Here is a 19,896-nt window from a genome sequence, read left to right as displayed (position 1 = left end):
CATTCTCTTATTTCATCCCTCCCACGTCCATGTGCCCACCCCACCACCACTGACGGAAGCAGAATCAGCGAAAGGACGCCGCGGCAGAAAAAATATCGCCTTCCGCGAGGGCTATGCCAAAGTGAAAGACACGGAATCTTCCATGCTCTGCAACCACGTCGTCAACCCGCTGAAGAAGAGAGGCTTGATAAACGTCGCGATGGCCTCTGGTGCTCGACGGTGGCATGGCATCATCAGAGTCCCTGAGAGAACGCCCAAGGGACTTTGGGAAGAAAAGGAGCTGCGGGTGCGTCTCTGCAAGAACAACGAAGGCCATTATCGCCGGTTGAGTCTGAAGTATGAGCTTCATTCCCGTCATGTTGGTGAACACGTAGCTGATCGGATTTCATGACAGTCTGGTTCCAATGAAATCAAGAGGAGCAGCGCTCCTCGCTCTCACAGGTGACGTGGAGTTCACAAAAACCATGTCCGCCAAGGCCGCCAGCCTTGGTATGCTCCTGAATGAGTTTGGGCTGTGGCGATGGCAACCCGATGATACCGCTAGTACACCAAATGAACATGACGGAGGGGAGAGCGAAAGTGGAATTCTTAAAGGCTACTGGATGTTTGTGGAAGGCGAGAGCGAGGAAGCGATAATGCGAGAACTAGGTATGGAGTATGTGGAGCCAGAGAAAAGGAACTTTTCCTATCTATTAGAAAAGCCATCTAGGGGTAGAGGCAGACCAAGGCGGACGGTAGTATGAACTCTTCCCGTAGTGTGTTTGTAGACATCATCCATGCTACTTCGACATTATTTCCTAGTGTAATATAATGGAATAATTATTAGTATACTTTTTCATGCCCATCCCGTTCCTCATCATCCAAGCTAGTACCAGATGCTCCTCGTTCGATGCGCAGGAGTGATCTCAGCCGTCTCCACCCCCTCTACGTGCTCTTCACCGCTCTCTAATTTCTTGGCCAGATCCCAAAGATAAAAGTCGATCAACACGCTACTCACTTCTCCTTCGTACTTTACCATCGAAGCTTCCCGGAGCGTTATAATTTCCTCCCACACCCTTTCTACAGCAACGATACTTGCAGCACGCAAGCTGACCTCTTCCCTACAACCCGGCTGAAGCATGGTCCCCGCCTGGAGGGTATCGACTAGAGAAGAAGGATAGACCAAGATGCGCAGGTGGTGCAATATTTGAGGGACCCGATAGTCGGCGAACATGGTTAGGTGATGGATAGCAGGACCAGATGTGCCAGGGAATATTGGGTGAGGGAGAGCCGGATCAGCGGGATAGAATGCAGCCCATGTCTCTGCAACTAGGATCTGTGGTCGTTTCCAAAAGTAAACTATTAAAATTCAAAGTTGGTGAGGTGCTAGAACTACAATTGCAGAGCAATGCTACCTTTGCGATCCTTGTACCATCGTTCATCCCGAAACGATGGAAACACATCAGTCACCATTTGCACAAGTTCCAAAGCTGTTCCCTGGTTCCCGTGGGTCCTCTGAAATTCTTCTATGAACCCTTGGTAAGAGCCAGAAAACCTCTATCCCAAAAAAAAGTGAATATTAGCTCCAATCATGATAGCTCATAACTCTGCCACCACTCACCTTGCACAGAATGGACCCCACTTCCCGCATGATTTGAATTCGCTCTTTCAAAAGCGGTAGGGTTTCACTGCACTGAGATGCAGGACGAAAGACATATTCTATCACAGAATCCGGGCAGCGCACAGGGGAAGAATAGAACGTAGGATCTGTGATCGGGATATCTTCCTCCAGAGCTATAATTCATACTACATCAGCTACTGATCATTTCTTCTGTTTCATGACAAGATCAATTACCTCGATTGAGTGCGGCGACGAGACTCCAATAGCCTGTATGCGCAGCTCGTTTTTCTTTTCCCCAGCCTTCGCGCCACTCAACACCGTAGCGGTCAGGCTTTCCCTCCCTTTCAGACCAAAAGCTGAAATTCAAAGATGAAATAAGAAATATCCAGTCCAGGGATGCTTTTGAGAGCGGATCAGATGAGGAGTACACCTCTGGTGGACAGACATGAAGCGGATGGGTACGCCACGTCCTTGGAGTGTACGACTCGGAGGCTAGCTTTTGCAAGATCTGGCGGATCGAAAGTGGGTTAGCACATCAGATTCAAAGAATCAACCCAACGTGACTCACGTATCTCGCAGCTACTTTCACGCCCTCGTCATTCAATTGCACAAGGTCGGTCTCCTATAAAGTTCAATTGAGTAAGGTTAAATAGAGTTCAAGTTCCATCATCGCTGTCAGCGGGGTAATAGCAACAGACCTCTAAAGCGAATTTGGCACTGCTCACCACAGGGTTCACCGTACGCGTGGGGATAACCGGTGCAGGTCGGGTCCAGCCAATTGCTTTCTCACTGAAAAAGTATAGAACATCTAACAGCGAGGACTGCACACGGATTGCTGCCATGTTTGCTCTGAACTTGTGACTTCAAAATTGATCCAAAAACGTATTATCCGAGAATAAAGTAGCCTAGTGTCAATGTGAGCCTCCTGTGAGATAATGTGTCCTGTCTCGAATGTTAGGATGAAGCATATCCTCCGCAAAGGTATCGAAATGTCATTACCTTTCCCGAAGAGTCTCTTTCAAAAGGTTTAGCTTGGTTTGTGAATTTTTTTCGGTTTTAGACTTTTTGGACGCTTTGGATCTGAGATGGCCTTTCGAGTCACCGTGTCGGTCTTTTCATAGATTCCCGGCATTGCCCCGAGTAACATCGAATGTGCCGGGAGTATGTCATGTCCACATAAACCAGGCTTTGCATCGACAATGCAAAGGAGAGCAAATGAGTCGGAGTATGGCAACCGTAGCATCAACGTAGTAAGACAAAAGCAGTAGCTTCTTTTCACGGGACATAGACCAAAACTGTCATTATCTTCCCAAAATGATGAAGGTGAACCACGGTGCGAAAAAGGAAACAATATTCCTTGCGATAGTCAAAATATACTGGATACAATATAACTAGTACTCAAACGATACAGTAAGATATACAACATCACGCTCCGCTCGGGCATGATCATAGAGTAGAAGTACATCACTTGAAAGAGGTATCAGTCCGAAATTCATGCATATGAGCTACCCAGTTGACTCACCAGACAAAGACGAATATGTCAACGAGTTTACTATGTATCCTTGCTAGGCATGGATTCCTCTCCTCGTAAAATATTTTCTCCACGTTCCTTAAGCGAGGGCTGTATAGCGTGTTAATAAACAGGGAAAAAGCTGGCACATTGTTATGAACATGCCTTCCTCATTGCCTGTGATATATATATATGAGTATACATCCATTATATTCACTTTTACAAGAACGGGAAACGTACCGTTCCTCGAGCAACCTTAAAGAACCAAAAAAGAGCATATGTCAGTAAATTCTACACTGTATGGGGCATAGATATCCGCACTTGTGCATATCCTATCGAGTATGCAATGAGCATTCTCATGCATAACAAATGATTTATACGAGAGAACGCACCAAATACTTGTTGCTTGAAAGAAGGCTTTTCAGCAGGAAGTACGACAACATTAATGTTTGGGTCATCCATATCGACCTCTGAAGGTTTTCGTATATCTGGTTTGGCCTGGACTTCTGAACCATCTCCAGGAGAGGTTGAGGCTGCAAAATGACTGTCATGGCTCTGACAAATAAAGACGTATAATAAACTCACCTTGCTGAGGCAGAGTATCAACCACTGTGGGTGGGGCGACCTCTGACGGGTATGGCTGGGGTGTATTTGCAGCGCGGTCAACTTCAGATGGTGCATCCGCGCGAGTATGGCTTTCTCTTGTGATGGGCATTATTGCAGATATTAATCAGTGGGTAAGTTGTGGAGTCCAAGCTTGAACAACATCTATCCTTAAGTATGCCAATTTTTGAGTTTCAGACCCAGTCACAGTCGAGGTGGTGCTCATGACATCATCGTTCATATGGCGACTATCGTCTCGTGATTTTCACGTGATACAAGAGCATTTGTGAATCGCTGGTCGATAACCAGTTATTATATTTCGACCTAGGCTACAACGAAATGATTTAGTTGATACAGACACAATGAGGAACTACGACATAGCATCTGCTGAGGCCCGCAAAATAAGATCGTCCAGGCCAATTACCAAAAAAAAATATCATCACTGTCCTACGGCCTAAAGTCCTTGTGCTCGGTGCACTACCGGGAAACACGATGCTGCGTAAAACGATCGTCATCCATGTGGAGGGCATCATCGTGATCATCGGAGGATGAAGGCGTTCGGTACACAGCGGTGTATGTGCCTACGCCAGCCCCATCCTCCGTCCAGGGATCGGTAGCAATGCGTATAGGAACTACTTGTCGAAAATCCCTGAAAGGCGACTTTAGAACATCGGGAGGGGTCATAGAGAGCACCACACAATCCTAGATCGAAACCAGAAAGATATATTAGAGGCTAGTTACGTAAGAGTAAACGTCGTCCAAACTAACCTTGATCGAAAATCCTCCCGCTTTGAAACCACCGATCTTCACTTGTTCGTCAATACATATCTCACCACTGTAAGAAATCCAATCAGGACCATCACCCTGTCCAGAATTAGTTTCATTCTGGGGCCATAAATCTCCTGGAACCTACAGCATGCCTGAATATACCGTCGCCAACGCAGTCCACCCGCCAGATATCGGTCTTCGTACCTGAAATGATTGCATTTCTAACACAGAAAAATACTGTATCAATGCTCCATGAGCACAACATATACATCCTGCCACTTACCGAACATCTACTGTCGTTTGCCTGAACAGTTGTATTCGAGTAAATTGCTTCTTCCGTGACAAACTGGCTATAGGGCCATAAGGTAAAAAGGCGGCTAATGAATTGGCTGAGGAGTTGAACGTGAGATGAAATGGGACAGGCTGGCCGATGGCAAATATTCGAGAAGCAGGAAGATACAGCTGAAACCGTGGGAACGCAGTTTGCCATGATAAATATGGCATTGAGACAGGTCAATATTTGAAACATACCTTCGAGATGATGTCTTTCCCCCCATCAGTCCTAGCTTTGAGAGAGGATGGAAACATTTTCCACCCGGGATGTACAGCAAAACCGCGATCAATGTTGTTCGTTATCAGGGGCCGTGGCAAAGGCACGGAAGGACGAGACCGGGGACGATACATTAGGGGAGTGGATACAGACCTGTTCAAACGTCAATTCATCATTCAATGACCTGGGCATTTCGTGAACCTACCAGTTTCCGTCCCTTCCAAATAAGGCCGATTTCACTAAATTGGGTACCAGGTTAGGTTTCATGACAAATGCACTAACACTGTAATCGATCGTAGCTGTGAACCCGGGGAGGCCAGATAAGTGTGACTCGTAAGTAGGAGGAAGGGGCTGTTTGCCAAGGTTACCGCGATTTGACAGGGCCTATCAGGTTAACACTCACGTAGGTCTTGCCACCATCGGAGAAAGTAGTAGGGAGAGAGAGGGTGAAGGGCAGCGTATTAGGGCATAGCACATCGCCGTCCCTGTCCTTCACCCAAAGAACGGCTCTGCTGAGACACAGATTGTGTGTGGTCATCCCGCCTTCCGCGATCTCTTGAAGTTTAAGAACACCTTCAATCTATTCACACGATCCGTAAGGGTGCGAGGCCCCTATGGCGTAGAAGCATATGACTTGCCTTAACTTCTACGCTAGCGATGCCATCGGTTTTGACGATATCGACGGTTCCTTCTACAGGAGGTCCACACCCATAAACGGGGAAAGCGGCATTGTCATCCTGGCGCGCAAGCCGCAGGCTCACATCCCCTTTCTTTGTCTGTTTCACAAACTCCCCTGAGGGTCCCGCCCGCACACGATCATTCAGGGCTAAGCGACGTTCATGCGCTTGGGGTGCGGGAGTATAGGAGGGAGTATGCGGCGAGTCATTGGACAAGGCCGCATAACTGGGGAGGTCGGCAATGTACATGAGAGTGCACTCCAGAGAGCTTCAAGATCCGCATATGTAAAAAAACTGAGTCAGTCAACTTGAAGAGGCGTGTGAGGCATCGCGAGCAAAGAGCGCTAACCAAGATATTTCATTCCATATGGACCAAGGCTATACTTATATTCGGCTTCCCACTCCTTTCCGCGCGCATGAGCTTGAACCAGTAATAGCATGTGACGATCCAGTCTGTGCCAGTGCAATTCCCCGACGTAGTTTAAACCGGCGATGGTGCGGTCCATTCCTCAGGTGTCATTGCGACGTTGTTGTCTCGTGAATTCCCCTTTTAAAAGTCACCTTGTGGGTGATGAATGGTTCTGCCATAGATTCGACCTGCATACGAAATCGGTGCATACGAGACTCATCTGAAAAAGGATAGCGGCAATTCTGGAAAACACGCGAAAATCACAGCTTTTGCTCTCGGAAGCGGGGCCAACGTCGTTATCATAAGATCGATGGAGGTACGGCAACTCCCGTGATAGCAGGCTACCTCGAGAAAAGGCGGCGGAGAATCATTATTGAAGCCCAGACATGCCATGACTACGGCAGACAGCACATAAACCGTTACTTTGAAGCGGAGCTATAAATATAGTGTCCGCATGTTTCTCTCTATCTCCCTTCTCGTTTTCAGACTGCATATGTCCTAGATGGAAGTCCCATTGTCGCCAGAGAATATCGGCGAGTTCAATGAGAGAAACGAAATAGCTATTCTCAGTTATTGGGCGATGCCGTGTCATTGAGCATATGGCAATCAGACTTCTCGGAGAATGGGAGGATGCGGAAAATGCCAGCACCAAGTTGGACGTCTTGGACAGGTTCATCAGTACCAGTGGTTGTTCGGGTCAAAGTATGCACATCTTTAGGCATTTTGTTAAGATGTCGCTGTCGCTTCTATCTTTGTTACGAACCTCGAGCTCTGGATAGACGCTGGTGAGTTATTCAAGTGTTAATATTTCAAAGTAACAGGACCCGCTAGTTAACGTATCCATTCACACCTGTGTATAGCATCTTTATACCGATCATCCTATATTTGCTTTTGTACCATGCTCAAGACAATTCGACGTTATTTCTATGATGACCAACGAGCATTCATGGTAGTTGCTCTTATCGCCAGTGTCTTGTTTAACGTCCTTGCTGTCAGACGCTTGAGCTCCAAACATACAGTCGACGATAGCCAATACAGTGCGCCCATTCATCCACTTTTTTGTTTTACAACTCAAGTTCTATCACCTGCAGGTTACGTTGGTGATGACCATCCCACCGAACTACCCATTCGCCTAGATAGTGTGGCCATGACATTCGAGAATACCGACCGCTACGGCACTGCAGGAACGATGTCGTGGTATGACTGGCACTCGCTGGACCATTTCCCCAAGGGCCATGGGTTTGTGCGACTGGGACCAGATGGTATGTCAAGTTATCTCCCTTACCTTATCTCTACTCCCCAACACGCATGGATACCGCTCATCTTTCGTCCTCTCCTTCAATGCAGGACGAATCTTTGGCGTGTCTATGTTCCACCAGATCCATTGCCTGGATATGATTCGGGAGTCCTTCATCAAAGGAGTCAACTCACACAGTGGACATTGTCTCAACTTTCTGCGCCAGGCCATTCTTTGCAATTCGGATATCACTCTGGATCCGATCAATATAGAGATTGATGGCAAAATAGTAGGCACGGACGGAACGGGCGTGACCCATGTCTGCAGGGACTGGACACAGATATACGACTTCGTCAGAGAAAACCATAATGGCCCCAGCTGGGCGGAACATAATCTTACGGCGAAGGCATAATCAGGGGTCCAGGGGTTGGTGTCGCCAATCTAGTGGCATCAGGAGGCTTGACAAAGTTGTAGTGAAGGATGAATGTGAAATCGTTTGACGACACCTGTTTGTCTTAATACCACGGTCCATGATGTATATGACCTGATAGAGTACGAATGAACTAAGTTAGGTTTGCACTCATCTCAGATCTGCCGAACGAAGTCGCTTCCTGCTGTAGAGCCACTAACTGTCGTGGTTTCTGGAACGTGGAGAAGTCAGAATTATTTAAGGAACACAGAGACTGAAGATTCTACGTAAGTGACCCATTTCAGTCTTATCGCGACATATGATTGCATTGACGCTCGGTCCAAATGTGTTAAATAGAACAGTTTCAAGTTGACGGATTTCCTTGGCTACCAAGTGAGTCCCAGTGTCTGAGCAAGTTGCTCGCATTTAATCGCCTCAGCCATAATGGCGGTTTACTTCGCTAGGTGAGTCATTTTGTGTTGCCCTTCGTTCTGCACTGAGTGCCCCCCAAGTGATAACATTCCCCCGGTGTACGACTGGGATTACCGCGAATTTGAGGGGGACATCACTCATACCCGCAGTCCTTTACTTCGTAACAGAAATATAGGCCCTAGTGTTGATACTGTTTCCTTGGGGTTTACATGGGCCAACTGTCTTATATATTGCCTTTTGGCCATGATGTTGGTATTTCTGTATATCATACCCTATGGCATCGTTGGCCCGAGCGATCCAAACCCATATCAGACTCAAGGTTCCAGACATAAAGATGGTACGTGAAGCTGATAACTTCGAAAGCTCACATTCAATACTTACCGTACAAAGTAGTACCAATATCTTGGTTTCCTTCGTCCATTATCCGAGTAAACAGGGCCTTACCTGACAAAGTCTACGCCTCCAGCCCGGAAGTAGTCTTAAGCGAAAGTGTGGGTTCAATGCTCTGCGGTCCCTTGATCAGCCCGTGTCCTAACTGCGCGAGTTGCCCTAGGATTCGATGTTCTTCCAATGGCAGATGCCGAGCTCCGAGGCAACGTCATGTCATATTGGGATTACTGTTCCTAGCCCAGAAGAAAGGCGCGTTGCTAACCAGATGTATATTTCATCTGGTCCTCTCCATGCCAGTGAGATCGAGATATGGAATGTCACCTCTTTCGAACCTATGCCGAGCCTCAGCTGGAACACGCGCCCAAGGCGGATTTCATTCATGGGCACAGTGGAATTTCCTCTAGGACATACAACGATTGATCAGCAGGAGGTAGAAGACGGCAGGCAGCTATTTTCCTCGGAACCGAGGTTTTCGTGTGGTGAAAACGCAACATACACGATCGAACTAGCTTGTGGTGCATGTAGGATTAAATTCAAACAGGTACCATCCAGTTCTACATTGGGTAAGCCTGTCTTTTGGTGTTTCTGATGTATATCTTGATCCATGAGCATTACAGCGTTCAACTTGATCCAGTTCGGATAAGTGCTATACGTACATGACGTAGAATTGCGATGTTGGTGATCACACTAGCCTCGTGTTACAGATGGACTTGTGTGTGGCAGTACGGCCATGTTCCGAACGACAGCCTTCTGTAGATTATGATAGCGAAGAAGATGGGTGGTTCCATACCGATGTGTTCCTGTGGTGCTGCATATGTGACTCGCAATGTCCACCAAACTGCCTCGATCAGTGCCTGTTGCATTTGGCACGCCCGTACAACTCGCCATGACGTCGTGATTTCTCCAGTCGTTTATGATCGAAAGGCGGGGTTGATCAGGTTTTGCATCGCTTCTTAATTTGAATTTGAAAGTAAGAGTTTTGATTCCGGTAAGCAACTCTGGGGCGTGATCATAGAAGCATTAGAATGCACCAATCATCTAACCAATAGGAGTATAGGATGACCAACGGAAAGCTCGCGATCATCATGGGGCTTCTATGGATGTGACAGAGAAGAGCCCCAAGAAAGCGGAAGACCGAAACCAATGCTGTGGGACACTTTACAGGTCCCGACAACTGGGCGGCTGTTTTCCAGCAGTGTCCGTTAATCTCCAAGGCAGACTGATGCATCGACGTCCTGGACGTTGCGATCAGACGGGACTCCATAACGCGCCCGAGGAGCGTGTACTTGGAGCCTGTTAACGGTGTGATTAAATCTATCAAAGAGTAGATTTCATCAAGAACACGAGGCTGAGGTACTGTGCATAGGTTTCCTAAGTGATCGGCCGAGGTGAACTGTATTACACAGTGCACTGCTTGCAGTGCTGAAGCGCTTCTGCTGTGAGCTAGAAAATTGGATAACAGGCCGACGTTGAGCACACATAGACAAATTTCTAGATCATGTTGACAACGGCGCCTTGCGGTATAATTCACAGGCTGACGCATGTGACTTGTTATTTCCGAGGATAGAATAGATTTGACAATTGAGAAGACGCTTGTGCCCTGCTTATATCTGAGCAGTATTAACCTGGGAAAGTGATTTGTAAGGCGAGATGGACAGCTTTAGACCGAAGAGAGAGCAAAAACCATTCACCTGCGCCATTAAATATAGCTTGAAAACCGTCAAGGCCCTAGCTTGCCGGCGACAGGATCCTCTCCTGTCTCATCCCCGGTTTCTTCGCCCTAATGGTATGGAATCCCCTGCGCACATCCTTTTATGGAATAAAGCACAAGTTGAGAATGTCACCTAGTACAACGTGTACGACATCGTACCTCAGTTCATTCATCTCTCTTTGCTTTCGGATGGGCCTGTATCAAGATACTGCTCGGTCATACAGCAAAACGTTCCATGACCATGATGACAACTGTTGTTCCAGCACCTCACATTTTCCAGACGGCAACCCTATTTTGAAGTTTTGCAGCTTGAAGTTTTGCATCTTGGAAAGTTGCAACCTGGAGAAAGTCCCGTTTTGACACACTGTGATGATGGTGTATTCCAATCAAGTCATCCGTATAATGTTAACCATTACAATGAAGGGCAAAGCGTTGACAAAAATTGATTATTTGATACAGTATTATATGATGCTTGAAAACTGATATGGGAAGCTGGACTAGAAATAGCGATATTCGAAAGTAGTTTTCAGTAAGCAAGCCTGTGCAAGTCATTTGCAGGGGAACTCACGATATGAGATATAATATCTAGGCATGAGTGTTGGGCTACAAACTTCAAGACAGGGAGGAACTGGATTTGGGCCTCGCGATTTTATAAGGATGCAAAAAAAAAATGAGAGAAACAAGACAGATGCCTGCTCGCAGTCTATCGCCATCACTTGTATCTGCGTAACATGGATTTTCAGCCCCGGTCAGACCAAGGATCTGTGACAAGGCGAATGGAATGTTCGTGGTGTAATCGGAGTAGAGGTGACGTGAGAGGTTGTGGGGGTGTAATTAACAATACGATAGAGTCCTGAGATGAGAAAATTGACTTTTAAGCTGCGTCAAGGTTCGGCATCCTCGCAGAAATAAAAGTGGAAACACACCTTTACAGCAAACTGGGGAGTACAGAATGCAGGAGTGGTAATTTCCCTGCTACATTGCACTTCACCTTCCCAGTCTAGCGTGTCCAAGCCGTCCTTCGAAGAAGAATGTCGAAATAGAGGTTTGACTTCACTAGAAGACGACAAGGCCCGTAACGTTCCTTCACCTAGGACTCGTTTGCGAATATTTTTCTGATCGCCGACTTTAACTGTCATCTGGCGAGAAAGGTAAACTCGAACGGTAGCACCACTTATTCCTGAACTCGAGTTGGACCCCGTCGGAGAAGACACATGGGAAATAAATGCAGATAATGAGGACATTGGCGCACGGAGTTGTAGGTGGAAAGGTATCGTATCTGTTAGCGCGAAGACTTGCACAGATGGGATGAAAAGCTAAAGAAATGGAACGTAAAGCTCAGTTGGCGAGGTGGAAGAATAACGAAAATTGATAGGTAGTCACCAAACACTGTATCGGTACAATACCAGAACTTGGTACCGAGTTCATTGTGCACATAACTTGATGCCACTCTTCCGGCGACGATTTTACGGTGGACATGAAGGATAACCCATTTGGTAACATGGGTGAATGAGGACGGGAGCGCGGGTAATATTGTAGAGGAATAGATAATCTGATGAAAAAAAGGAATAAGTAAACGTCTAAGATACCTAGAGGAGAAATATGCTTACGTTTCATTTTGCGTCAAGAATGAGAGAAGTTGCCGAGGTTTTGAGAGAGAAACAGTGAGAGTATATGAACATGATGCGGGGCTGTCTACACTTTCGAAAGTTGGAGGGAGAGAATATTCCTGGCCACCGTCCTGGTAAGTTGTCGGAAATATTAGAGCGAAAGGAATTGTGAGTGGACATGCAGAAGAGCTAGCATCGGACTGCCACATGGTGAATGAGTTGGCGATAAGCGTTGTTTTACTTGAGTATCCAGACACATCTATTGTGAGCACGCCTTCGAGCTAAGATAATCAAGTCAGTACTTGGCATGTGGGGGACAAAGTATGACGCAGGGATTTCTACCTTCAACTGTACGGCAGTAACATTGTCCGCATGTTGGAGAGAGATATGTCCTCGTATGAGGCCGTTTCGACCGTACGCGGGAACAATGCTCCCTGGACGTTGATCCTTCAGAACCAAGGTAATATTATCCGTTATTCTTCGAAAAGATCCTATATGACAGGTTGATGTATGTCTCTGTGTCTGCTCAACGGTTCGCTCGCCAGGGAGCAAAATAGTGGAGTAAGACGGAGATGGCGTTGAAGGAGTATATGTGGGTGGAGTATGGTCCATGTAGACGATAGGGATATGAGGCAGTGTCCTAAATATTTAGTTCCATGTCTGAAATAGTTACACCTTTAAGTTATATCCACGTATTAGTCATCTCGAGTCATATCAACTCGAATAGACGCGTATACTCGAAGCACAGTCTTGCTACGCCACGCAACTCTGCGGTAGCGCAGCCTTTTGACTCATAGCACAAATTCAGTGTCGATGATGATTCGAGTCACACGGACTTTATACGTAAGTAGTCCGCTGCGAATACGCAGCCCAACAGTGATCGTTGTGACATTAGTATCATCTCCTGCATTGAGTATATCGCTGATATTCGCGGAGTTGGTTGACGAATATCGCGAGAACAAACTTTCCGTCTCCTTGGCTCGCAGTTCCTTGGGCCTTTACCACTGGATCGTACCATAATTATTATTAGGAAATCAATCAGCAGCAAGCTCACCTCCAATCTATGATTGATACACCCATCTTGGTACTGTGATGTAAGGATACATATAGGTAGTGCCAGTGAGCGAAATAGCTCTAAAAGTGAAGAACCGATGAACAAGGATCTAGAAATAGCTATGCAGTTCAGCCGCTGTAGACCCGGAAAAAGGTGATACTATGCTTGAACAGTTGTTGATGATTTTTGAGCAAAGATGAAATAGCTTACCAGGGGATAAAAATGAAACTGTCGAATTTTCACAGGTGGATTAGTAAGGGTCTTTAGTACCTCTTGATAGCAAAATTATGCTGTAGAATGCAGGTGTGATGGAAGCCAGGTAGGCCTTGGAATCGTGATGGAGCTGAGAACAGTGGCCACGAAGGGTCACAATCGGCATCCAATCAGATTTCAGATGACCATAATTGAAGCTCCGTTTGAAGCCTGCAAGCCAGTCGTGTCAGCAGGCCAAACACTGACAGCTGAATTCAGATTGATACTATGGCTGGACACCGGATGCAACCGGTAGTAGATATGCTCTTGGGCCTCCACAGGTTCAACTATTGATGTACAGGTATCTAGAAATTTGTCAAAGGTAGAATAGAGTGTAATGAATATGATGGTGAAAGAATTTTACAGATAGCTCACCTGTGGCGACAATGGCAGACCTGACACTAAGGCTTCCACCTCCAAAAGTGCGAATTTTGAGGGAAAGATGAATAGATCTGGCCAGATCCTGTGTTGCGAATATTGTGGCTTTGTCTTAGAAAATGTCAATGGCCTCGAGGCGTCTGGAGAAATGAGAACAGTGATGGAGGCATGATTAGACGACCAGAACAGGAAATCACGCACTGAGATAGTGAGTCAAAGCCCGCCAGCTTCAATACGGTACGTCCTGCAAACATCAATCACTGACTCGTGATGAAGCATTTTGGACTTACTATCAACTGATCAACAGACTGCTTTCCCTGATCTTCAACTGATCCTCATATCCCATGCCTCCCATATGGACTAGAAGACATCGCCATCATGCTTTGACATCTCAACAGCCCCCCGCCAGTGATGTAGTGGACCTCGAGGAACAAATACAAGCCACATGCAAAGCTACCAGTACCGGTGCAGTGAAAAACCTCAAGGCAGCATGTCGTGACTTAGAGATCTTGAGACACTACTATACGGCACTCAGGAGGTATAATGGGAAAGCTTTGCCTAGTCGTGAGGCTCATATTCAGCAGCAACATTTGAGTCAGGCGCAGGAAGGGGTATTATTGGAGTATATTGAATTTCTAGGTAATACAGGGCACCCTCTCTGCAAACAAACTGTTGCCCCCTACATCTACAACTTGTGCAGCAAGTATCCATCTGAAAAATGGATCCGATGCTTCCTCAAGAGGAATGAGGCCCAAATCGCAGCAAGATGGTCATCAACGCTTGATCCTATGCGGGCTCAAGCATTGAACTTTCCTGTTGTTTAGGATTTTTTCAGGCAGCTTGAGGCGGTGATTGAGGAGCACAATATACCTTGGGAGAATGTATACAACATGGACGAGAAAGGGATACAGCTTGGAGGTGGTTGAAAATCCAATGGCCACCTTTTTTTCTTCTCTTGCTACAACCGCCAAAGTTATCGGATTCACGGGGGTAACTTAGAATTAGTTACGGTTATAGAGTGTGTCTCTGCCATTGATGGCAACATACTACTGGGTTTTATTTTTGCAGGCACAATTATTGACGCAGAGTCTTACAAAGTTCACCCCCTAATATCATAAGTCTTTTCTTTATCTTGGTTTAATTCTCATGCTAATTATTCAAAGTCTAACTACAAAATAAGGCATATTTTGGGAATGTTGAGAAATACCCGAACTTGATGATGGAGAAAATGTCAAAGTATTATGAGTACCAGGCAAGAACGGAGGGGGATAACCCATGTGGGGCTGTGATAGATACAACTGGGGTAGATATGGCATTGGTAAGGACCTGGGGGGAACCTCAAGTGACGAACCAACAAGCATGGATATGCCGCTTCCAGATGGGAGTGAAAATGATGTTGTGGGGGCTGAAGGAGGGGCAGCAGCCTAGAATATATTAGAAAGAGCTGGTAAATAAGTCAATAAAAGTACCTGTCTTTGAGCATGAGTTCCAAATAAACCTGCAAAGCGGGCATTCCTTTTCAGGTCTGGGTGGGCTTCAAAGTGGTCCTTGATCTGATCAAGGACCTCCTGCTTTTTGCCATTGACACTCAGGCTGAGTGCTGCTGCAATGAGCTGGAGGTCCGGCTTTGCCTTGCTGCCCAGTGCTCCTGTAAAGACCTTGGTACCATTCAGCCTGGCCATCTGGGCCTGGTGCTCAGCCGTCTTTGCTGCTTTTAGGGCCTTGGCCTCTTCTTCTTTCCTCGCCTTTTCTCGCCGTTCTTCTTCTTCTGCCATATGCCTCTCATGCAACTCAGCACTAGTCAGAAGCTTGGCATGAACGTGTAACCCCTTTCTCTTTTTCCCCTTTCCCTTCATCCTACTTAGCTTATCCTTCAAGTGGGCCAGTTTGCTGTCGATGATGAGAACTGTTGTTAGAAAAAAACACACACAAAACAAACTAACACACAATCCTCCCAGATTCCACGGAACTTGTTTATGGGCTTTGCCTCCTAGAACAGTGGAGTGGTCTGGTTGTTCGTGAGGTGGTACATATAACAATCCTTCAAAGTAAAACCCAGAGATGTATGGGTGTGGGTTTTGAGGAGGAGGGATAGTTGGAATATAGAAAGATAGGGGCTTTGTGGCGAGTATAGACAAGCACTACCTTGCTAATTGTAGCACAAGGTAGGTTTGAGAATGACAATGTGACAAGGTGACAAAGTTCCCAGTGATAGCAGGCTCCTGACGCACAAACTGTAGTGCTCAGAAGGACTCTAATTGAAAGGGATAACAATCACTTCCGAAAAGTGACGAGTGACGATGACAGCAGTTAACAGTGGTAGCAGTGGGAAGTGTTGTGACCACACTGGATCACAAGTAGTAGTGAGTAGTGAACTTGAGATTAGAGAAGAAGTCTGGATTCGAGTTCTTGTTTTTTCTTACAAGGTAAAATACAGGGGTTTATATAGTGAAAGAAAAGTAGGCTATGCACAGTATAGCTGTGCAAAAAGAATGAGAAAGAACATAAAGGAAGGAATGTACGCTGACAAATCCTGCGTAGGTAGTACAGGATAAGATTGTCAAAAAAAGGAAAAGAAAGAGATAGAACAATGAATGCTGTGAGTAATGTCACAGGTTTGTACAGCCATAAAGTAAAGTCCAATAGCAGAAAGAGAGCAGGAAAATCATGATGTCATGGGAAGATGCAGTAAAAAGGGCAAGGCAAAACACTATCAGTATCAACACAGTTCCTTTATTATCAGTCAGGCATTCTAAAAAATATGTGTCCATAAAAATGATTCAAAAATCAAAAATATTCGCACTGTAAATGAATGTTCTGCTGAAAAAAAAGAAACTGGAGCCACCGGTCCACCACCTAGTCCAAATCTGATGGTTCCACGGCCTTACCAATGAACTGTTTGTATTGGACCACCTGGTCAAACGAGGGAGGGAGAGGAGTAGTTCCAATCTGGAACAAGTGAGTCCCAGGCAGCGTGTGGTAGGTGTAGCTGTAGCAAAGACAATGGACAAAAGATAAGTGTACCCAAGTGAATGGGACAGCAATGAACATGGGCGACGCAAGGGGATGAACCTTCTCCAGCTCAAAAACTACCCACCCACGCTCCAACCAGGCAAGACGAGCGACCAATGTTTTGATAGTATATGATGGTAGATTGATGTCATAAAGGTGGACCTGTTGCTCTATTTGAACCGGCCACCGGGGCTTTGCTGATATCAGCAGTGGCACGTGGTAGTCGACGGATTGGCAACAGAAGCGGATAGGAAGTGGTGACATCAGAAATGGTGGGGGAGCAAATAAGATGAGGAGGAGGAGGCTGGAGGTGACGAGGAAGTGAACTAAAATGGGGATCCAGAAACGACCGTCGGGTGAGAATAAAAACGAGAGTAAGGGACCCATGGTGGGGCTAGGCAAAGGAAGGGAAGTGAAGGAAACGACAAAAGCGAGGGCGCAATGCAATGTGTAGCCAGTGGCGACGCAAAAATTTGCCGAAATGCCGAAATGCGGAAAGTACCGAATGGAAAAGCAAAGGTGAGCATGACTGGATTGCCTAACAGAGGTGGTGCTGATCAGCCACAAGTTCGAAAAAGGCAATATTAATTACTATTCCACGTGGCACTGTGCCTGTGTGGCGCAAAGGCGAGTCTTTTTGAATATTCACTTCGTTATTGACACCTATCCATGCTACCAATCAACTTTGGTGCATGACATTGCGCATCATAAAGGCACCGTGGCCTTTGCATCATATCCCATTCCCACCATGCCTCTCTGAGCTGCATGGACAGCTTATGAATCTTTTCAATAAGCAACTTCTTTGACATCAGCATCAGCAGCAATGTTGGCTGCAGCGGTATTGACATGGCGGCAGGGGTGGCAGACCGCGAGTTCGCAGGAGAGGGAGACTGGGCCGTGTTCCTGCTGGATTGGGATTGGGACAAGCGGGTGCAATGTGATATGTCTTCTAGGGGTAAAGCATCCTGGCTTACTTGAAGCCAGGCCCTTATGCCACTAGAAGACAGCTCCGTGCTGTTGCTGTTGTTGCTGTTGCTGTTGTTGCTGCTGCCATTGCCGTCGTCATCTGGTTCGCCTGAGCTGGTTTCTGACCCATCATCAACATTCCCCATCCCCTCAGAGCTGCTGTCTGAGTCGTGCTCATGACAGTCGGTGTGGCCAACAATTGTTGGCTCACACAATTGCTCTTCATCATCGGGGATAAAATCTGGGTCATCTGATGATGGGCCGTCTACCCAACCCTCTGAAAATGTGTCCGGGTAAAATGCAGGGGCATGTTTGATGGTTGAGGTTGAGACACTTGGTGCATAGTTGACGGCTGAGAAGATGTTGGGGTTGAATGGGCAGAGGCCACTCTTGTGCCATGCCTGAAGAACAGTGTTAGTGGTGAATGCACTTTTACGTGCCTCCCAATATTCCCTGACAACATGCCACCGAAGAATAGATGAGTTAAATTTTGCTACATATTTTTTGCATCATCGGTACCAGGCCTTTTGCAGGGGGCCGAAAACGCCAACATCGAGAGGCTGTAGGCGGTGAGTAGTATGTGGGGGGATACAAAGAAGTTGGATATTATTCTCTACAGCAAGCATAATCATATCCATGGTCAAATGAGAACCGTGGCCATTGTAGATAAGGAGGATAGGTTTGCCTGTCTTGTTTAGAGCGCGAGTCTGAGGAATAAAGGTTTTTCAAAACCATTTGGTGCACAGAAAGTCATCAGTCCATCCATTTTCTGATGTCCTGGCAGCGGCCCTTTGTAGGGTTTCACACGGCTAATATTGACCGTGGGTACTACCTATTAAGAACAAAGCTTGAAGGAAGTGTCTAGCCACTTGCTGAGAGCAATCAGGGACTGGAACTAGAGTCCAATGTGAGTAACTATATTATTAGAGAGTATGACAGGTATACAGTACCTAGAGTCCAATGTGAGTAACTAGAGAATAGGAAGCATTGGACTCTGCAGTACTGTCCGAAGTTTTGTAAACAAAGGTAAACAAAGCAGCCACAAAGGCGAAATAATAGAGAACACAATCAATAGTGAATGATAGAAGAATAGATAGAGAAAGGAATGAAAATATATAGGTAGCACAAAGGTGCAGAATCACCAAAACTAACACTCCCCCCTGATGCTGCACCTCCCAAGCATCAGCTCCCCCCTGATCTAATAAGTCCCATCATCTTCCTGAACCCTTCCACTTTAGGCTTGGCAAGAGCCTTGGTCAACAAGTCTGCAGGCATTTCAGCAGTGGGAACAAAGGTAGGAGCAATCTGCCCAGAGTCAACAACATCTCTCAACCAATGCCATCGCAGATCAAGGTGTTTCATCCGACCATGGTGCTCAGGGTTCTTGGATACAGAGATGGCAGATTGGTTGTCAATATGAAGGGTGGAAGGAGAGGTGATAGGATAGCCCATTTCCTTCAACAAATTTCGCATCCAGCAAATCTCTTTGCCAGCCTCAACAGCAGCAATGTATTCTGCTTCAGTGGTGGACAGAGCAACAATGTTCTGAAGCTTGGAGCTCCAGGAGATAGCACCCAGATCCCATCTTGACAATATAGGCACCAGTAGAACGACCAGAGTCCTTGTCACCACCATGATCAGCATCAGAGAAAGTGGTGAAGAGTTCAGTGGAATTGGGATCAGGACCAAGGACAAGGGAATGATCAAGGGTGCCTTGCAAGTAGCGGAACAAGTGCTTGACAACGCTCCAGTGAGTAAGACCAGGATTAGAGTTATATCTGGCAAGGACTCCAACAGTGTAGGCAATGTCAGGACGAGTGGTAGTGGCCAGATACATCAGAGCACCAACAGCAGCAAGGTAGGGAATGTCCTTCATCAAAGCAGCATCACTGGATGTTTTGGGAGACATGTCCTTGGTGAGGCGCAAACCAGGATCCATGGGAGTGGACACAGGCTTACAGTCCTTCATGCCAAAGCACTCCAGAATGTCCAGAGTGTACTGATGTTGGGAGAGGGAGATGGTGCGATTACTTAGGTCTCTAGTGATGGAAATGCCAAGTAGGTAAGAAGTAGGGCCAAGATCACAAAGCTTAAAGTGCAGGGAGAGGTCCTTGACAGCTTGGTCAAGTGCAGAAGTAGAAGTGGATGCCAGTGTCATGTCATCAACAAAGACAGGCAGGACAATGCGCACATCAGCTCTGTTAAAGACATAGATGGCAGAGTCTGAATAAGTACGCTTAAATCCGAGTTTTTCAAGCACAGTGTGCATCTTCTGGTTCCACATTCTGCCTCCCTGCTTTGTCCCATAGATGGCCTTGTCCAACTGGC

The 19,896-nt window shown here is 46.5% G+C and overlaps 9 protein-coding genes across 9 annotated transcripts; 4 read left to right on the top strand and 5 right to left on the bottom strand.

The window, feature by feature from the left end:
• Positions 1 to 189: 189 nt before the first annotated feature.
• Positions 190 to 2,872, bottom strand: SERLADRAFT_450391 (uncharacterized protein; the record flags this gene model as incomplete). The annotated part of the gene is made up of 8 exons (XM_007319807.1): positions 190 to 334; positions 393 to 1,338; positions 1,395 to 1,536; positions 1,601 to 1,773; positions 1,835 to 2,108; positions 2,169 to 2,222; positions 2,299 to 2,542; positions 2,600 to 2,872. The coding sequence occupies 6 exons, from the start codon at positions 2,440 to 2,442 to the stop codon at positions 866 to 868; spliced, it is 1,260 nt and encodes a 419-aa protein (XP_007319869.1).
• Positions 2,873 to 2,946: 74 nt separating this feature from the next.
• On the bottom strand, positions 2,947 to 3,852 carry SERLADRAFT_393019 (uncharacterized protein; the record flags this gene model as incomplete). Its single annotated transcript, XM_007319806.1, has 7 exons — positions 2,947 to 3,067; positions 3,123 to 3,221; positions 3,276 to 3,287; positions 3,351 to 3,365; positions 3,432 to 3,442; positions 3,503 to 3,643; positions 3,696 to 3,852. The coding sequence occupies 6 exons, from the start codon at positions 3,823 to 3,825 to the stop codon at positions 3,153 to 3,155; spliced, it is 378 nt and encodes a 125-aa protein (XP_007319868.1).
• A 121-nt stretch (positions 3,853 to 3,973) lies between these two features.
• SERLADRAFT_470840 (uncharacterized protein) lies at positions 3,974 to 6,278 on the bottom strand (the record flags this gene model as incomplete). Its single annotated transcript, XM_007319805.1, has 9 exons — positions 3,974 to 4,415; positions 4,482 to 4,577; positions 4,627 to 4,702; positions 4,765 to 4,943; positions 5,013 to 5,184; positions 5,237 to 5,382; positions 5,435 to 5,611; positions 5,670 to 5,976; positions 6,058 to 6,278. The coding sequence occupies 8 exons, from the start codon at positions 5,955 to 5,957 to the stop codon at positions 4,191 to 4,193; spliced, it is 1,359 nt and encodes a 452-aa protein (XP_007319867.1).
• Positions 6,279 to 6,571: 293 nt separating this feature from the next.
• On the top strand, positions 6,572 to 7,927 carry SERLADRAFT_470838 (uncharacterized protein; the record flags this gene model as incomplete). Its single annotated transcript, XM_007319804.1, has 4 exons — positions 6,572 to 6,902; positions 6,978 to 7,154; positions 7,209 to 7,379; positions 7,465 to 7,927. 3 exons carry the CDS (start codon positions 7,016 to 7,018, stop codon positions 7,764 to 7,766), a joined length of 612 nt encoding a protein of 203 aa, XP_007319866.1.
• A 40-nt stretch (positions 7,928 to 7,967) lies between these two features.
• Positions 7,968 to 9,423, top strand: SERLADRAFT_470836 (uncharacterized protein; the record flags this gene model as incomplete). The annotated part of the gene is made up of 7 exons (XM_007319803.1): positions 7,968 to 8,050; positions 8,121 to 8,156; positions 8,203 to 8,227; positions 8,276 to 8,532; positions 8,586 to 8,686; positions 8,749 to 9,148; positions 9,203 to 9,423. The coding sequence occupies 5 exons, from the start codon at positions 8,208 to 8,210 to the stop codon at positions 9,226 to 9,228; spliced, it is 804 nt and encodes a 267-aa protein (XP_007319865.1).
• A 1,062-nt stretch (positions 9,424 to 10,485) lies between these two features.
• On the top strand, positions 10,486 to 10,656 carry SERLADRAFT_393007 (uncharacterized protein; the record flags this gene model as incomplete). The annotated part of the gene is made up of 1 exon (XM_007319802.1): positions 10,486 to 10,656. One exon carries the CDS (start codon positions 10,486 to 10,488, stop codon positions 10,654 to 10,656), a length of 171 nt encoding a protein of 56 aa, XP_007319864.1.
• SERLADRAFT_362165 (uncharacterized protein) lies at positions 10,655 to 12,163 on the bottom strand (the record flags this gene model as incomplete). The annotated part of the gene is made up of 5 exons (XM_007319801.1): positions 10,655 to 10,793; positions 10,865 to 11,167; positions 11,223 to 11,612; positions 11,698 to 11,848; positions 11,907 to 12,163. 4 exons carry the CDS (start codon positions 12,113 to 12,115, stop codon positions 11,036 to 11,038), a joined length of 882 nt encoding a protein of 293 aa, XP_007319863.1.
• Positions 12,164 to 13,934: 1,771 nt separating this feature from the next.
• Positions 13,935 to 14,414, top strand: SERLADRAFT_439407 (uncharacterized protein; the record flags this gene model as incomplete). Its single annotated transcript, XM_007319800.1, has 1 exon — positions 13,935 to 14,414. The coding sequence occupies one exon, from the start codon at positions 13,935 to 13,937 to the stop codon at positions 14,412 to 14,414; it is 480 nt and encodes a 159-aa protein (XP_007319862.1).
• A 415-nt stretch (positions 14,415 to 14,829) lies between these two features.
• On the bottom strand, positions 14,830 to 18,206 carry SERLADRAFT_439406 (uncharacterized protein; the record flags this gene model as incomplete). Its single annotated transcript, XM_007319799.1, has 5 exons — positions 14,830 to 14,888; positions 14,942 to 15,014; positions 15,060 to 15,480; positions 17,320 to 18,021; positions 18,088 to 18,206. 5 exons carry the CDS (start codon positions 18,204 to 18,206, stop codon positions 14,830 to 14,832), a joined length of 1,374 nt encoding a protein of 457 aa, XP_007319861.1.
• Between the last annotated feature and the right edge of the window lie 1,690 nt (positions 18,207 to 19,896).

Source organism: Serpula lacrymans (genome assembly GCF_000218685.1).
Source record: "Serpula lacrymans var. lacrymans S7.9 unplaced genomic scaffold SERLAscaffold_8, whole genome shotgun sequence".
NCBI classification, from domain to species: domain Eukaryota; kingdom Fungi; phylum Basidiomycota; class Agaricomycetes; order Boletales; family Serpulaceae; genus Serpula; species Serpula lacrymans.
The sequence above is the reverse complement of the archived record's forward strand: the minus strand, read 5'-3'. Positions and strand labels throughout refer to the sequence as shown.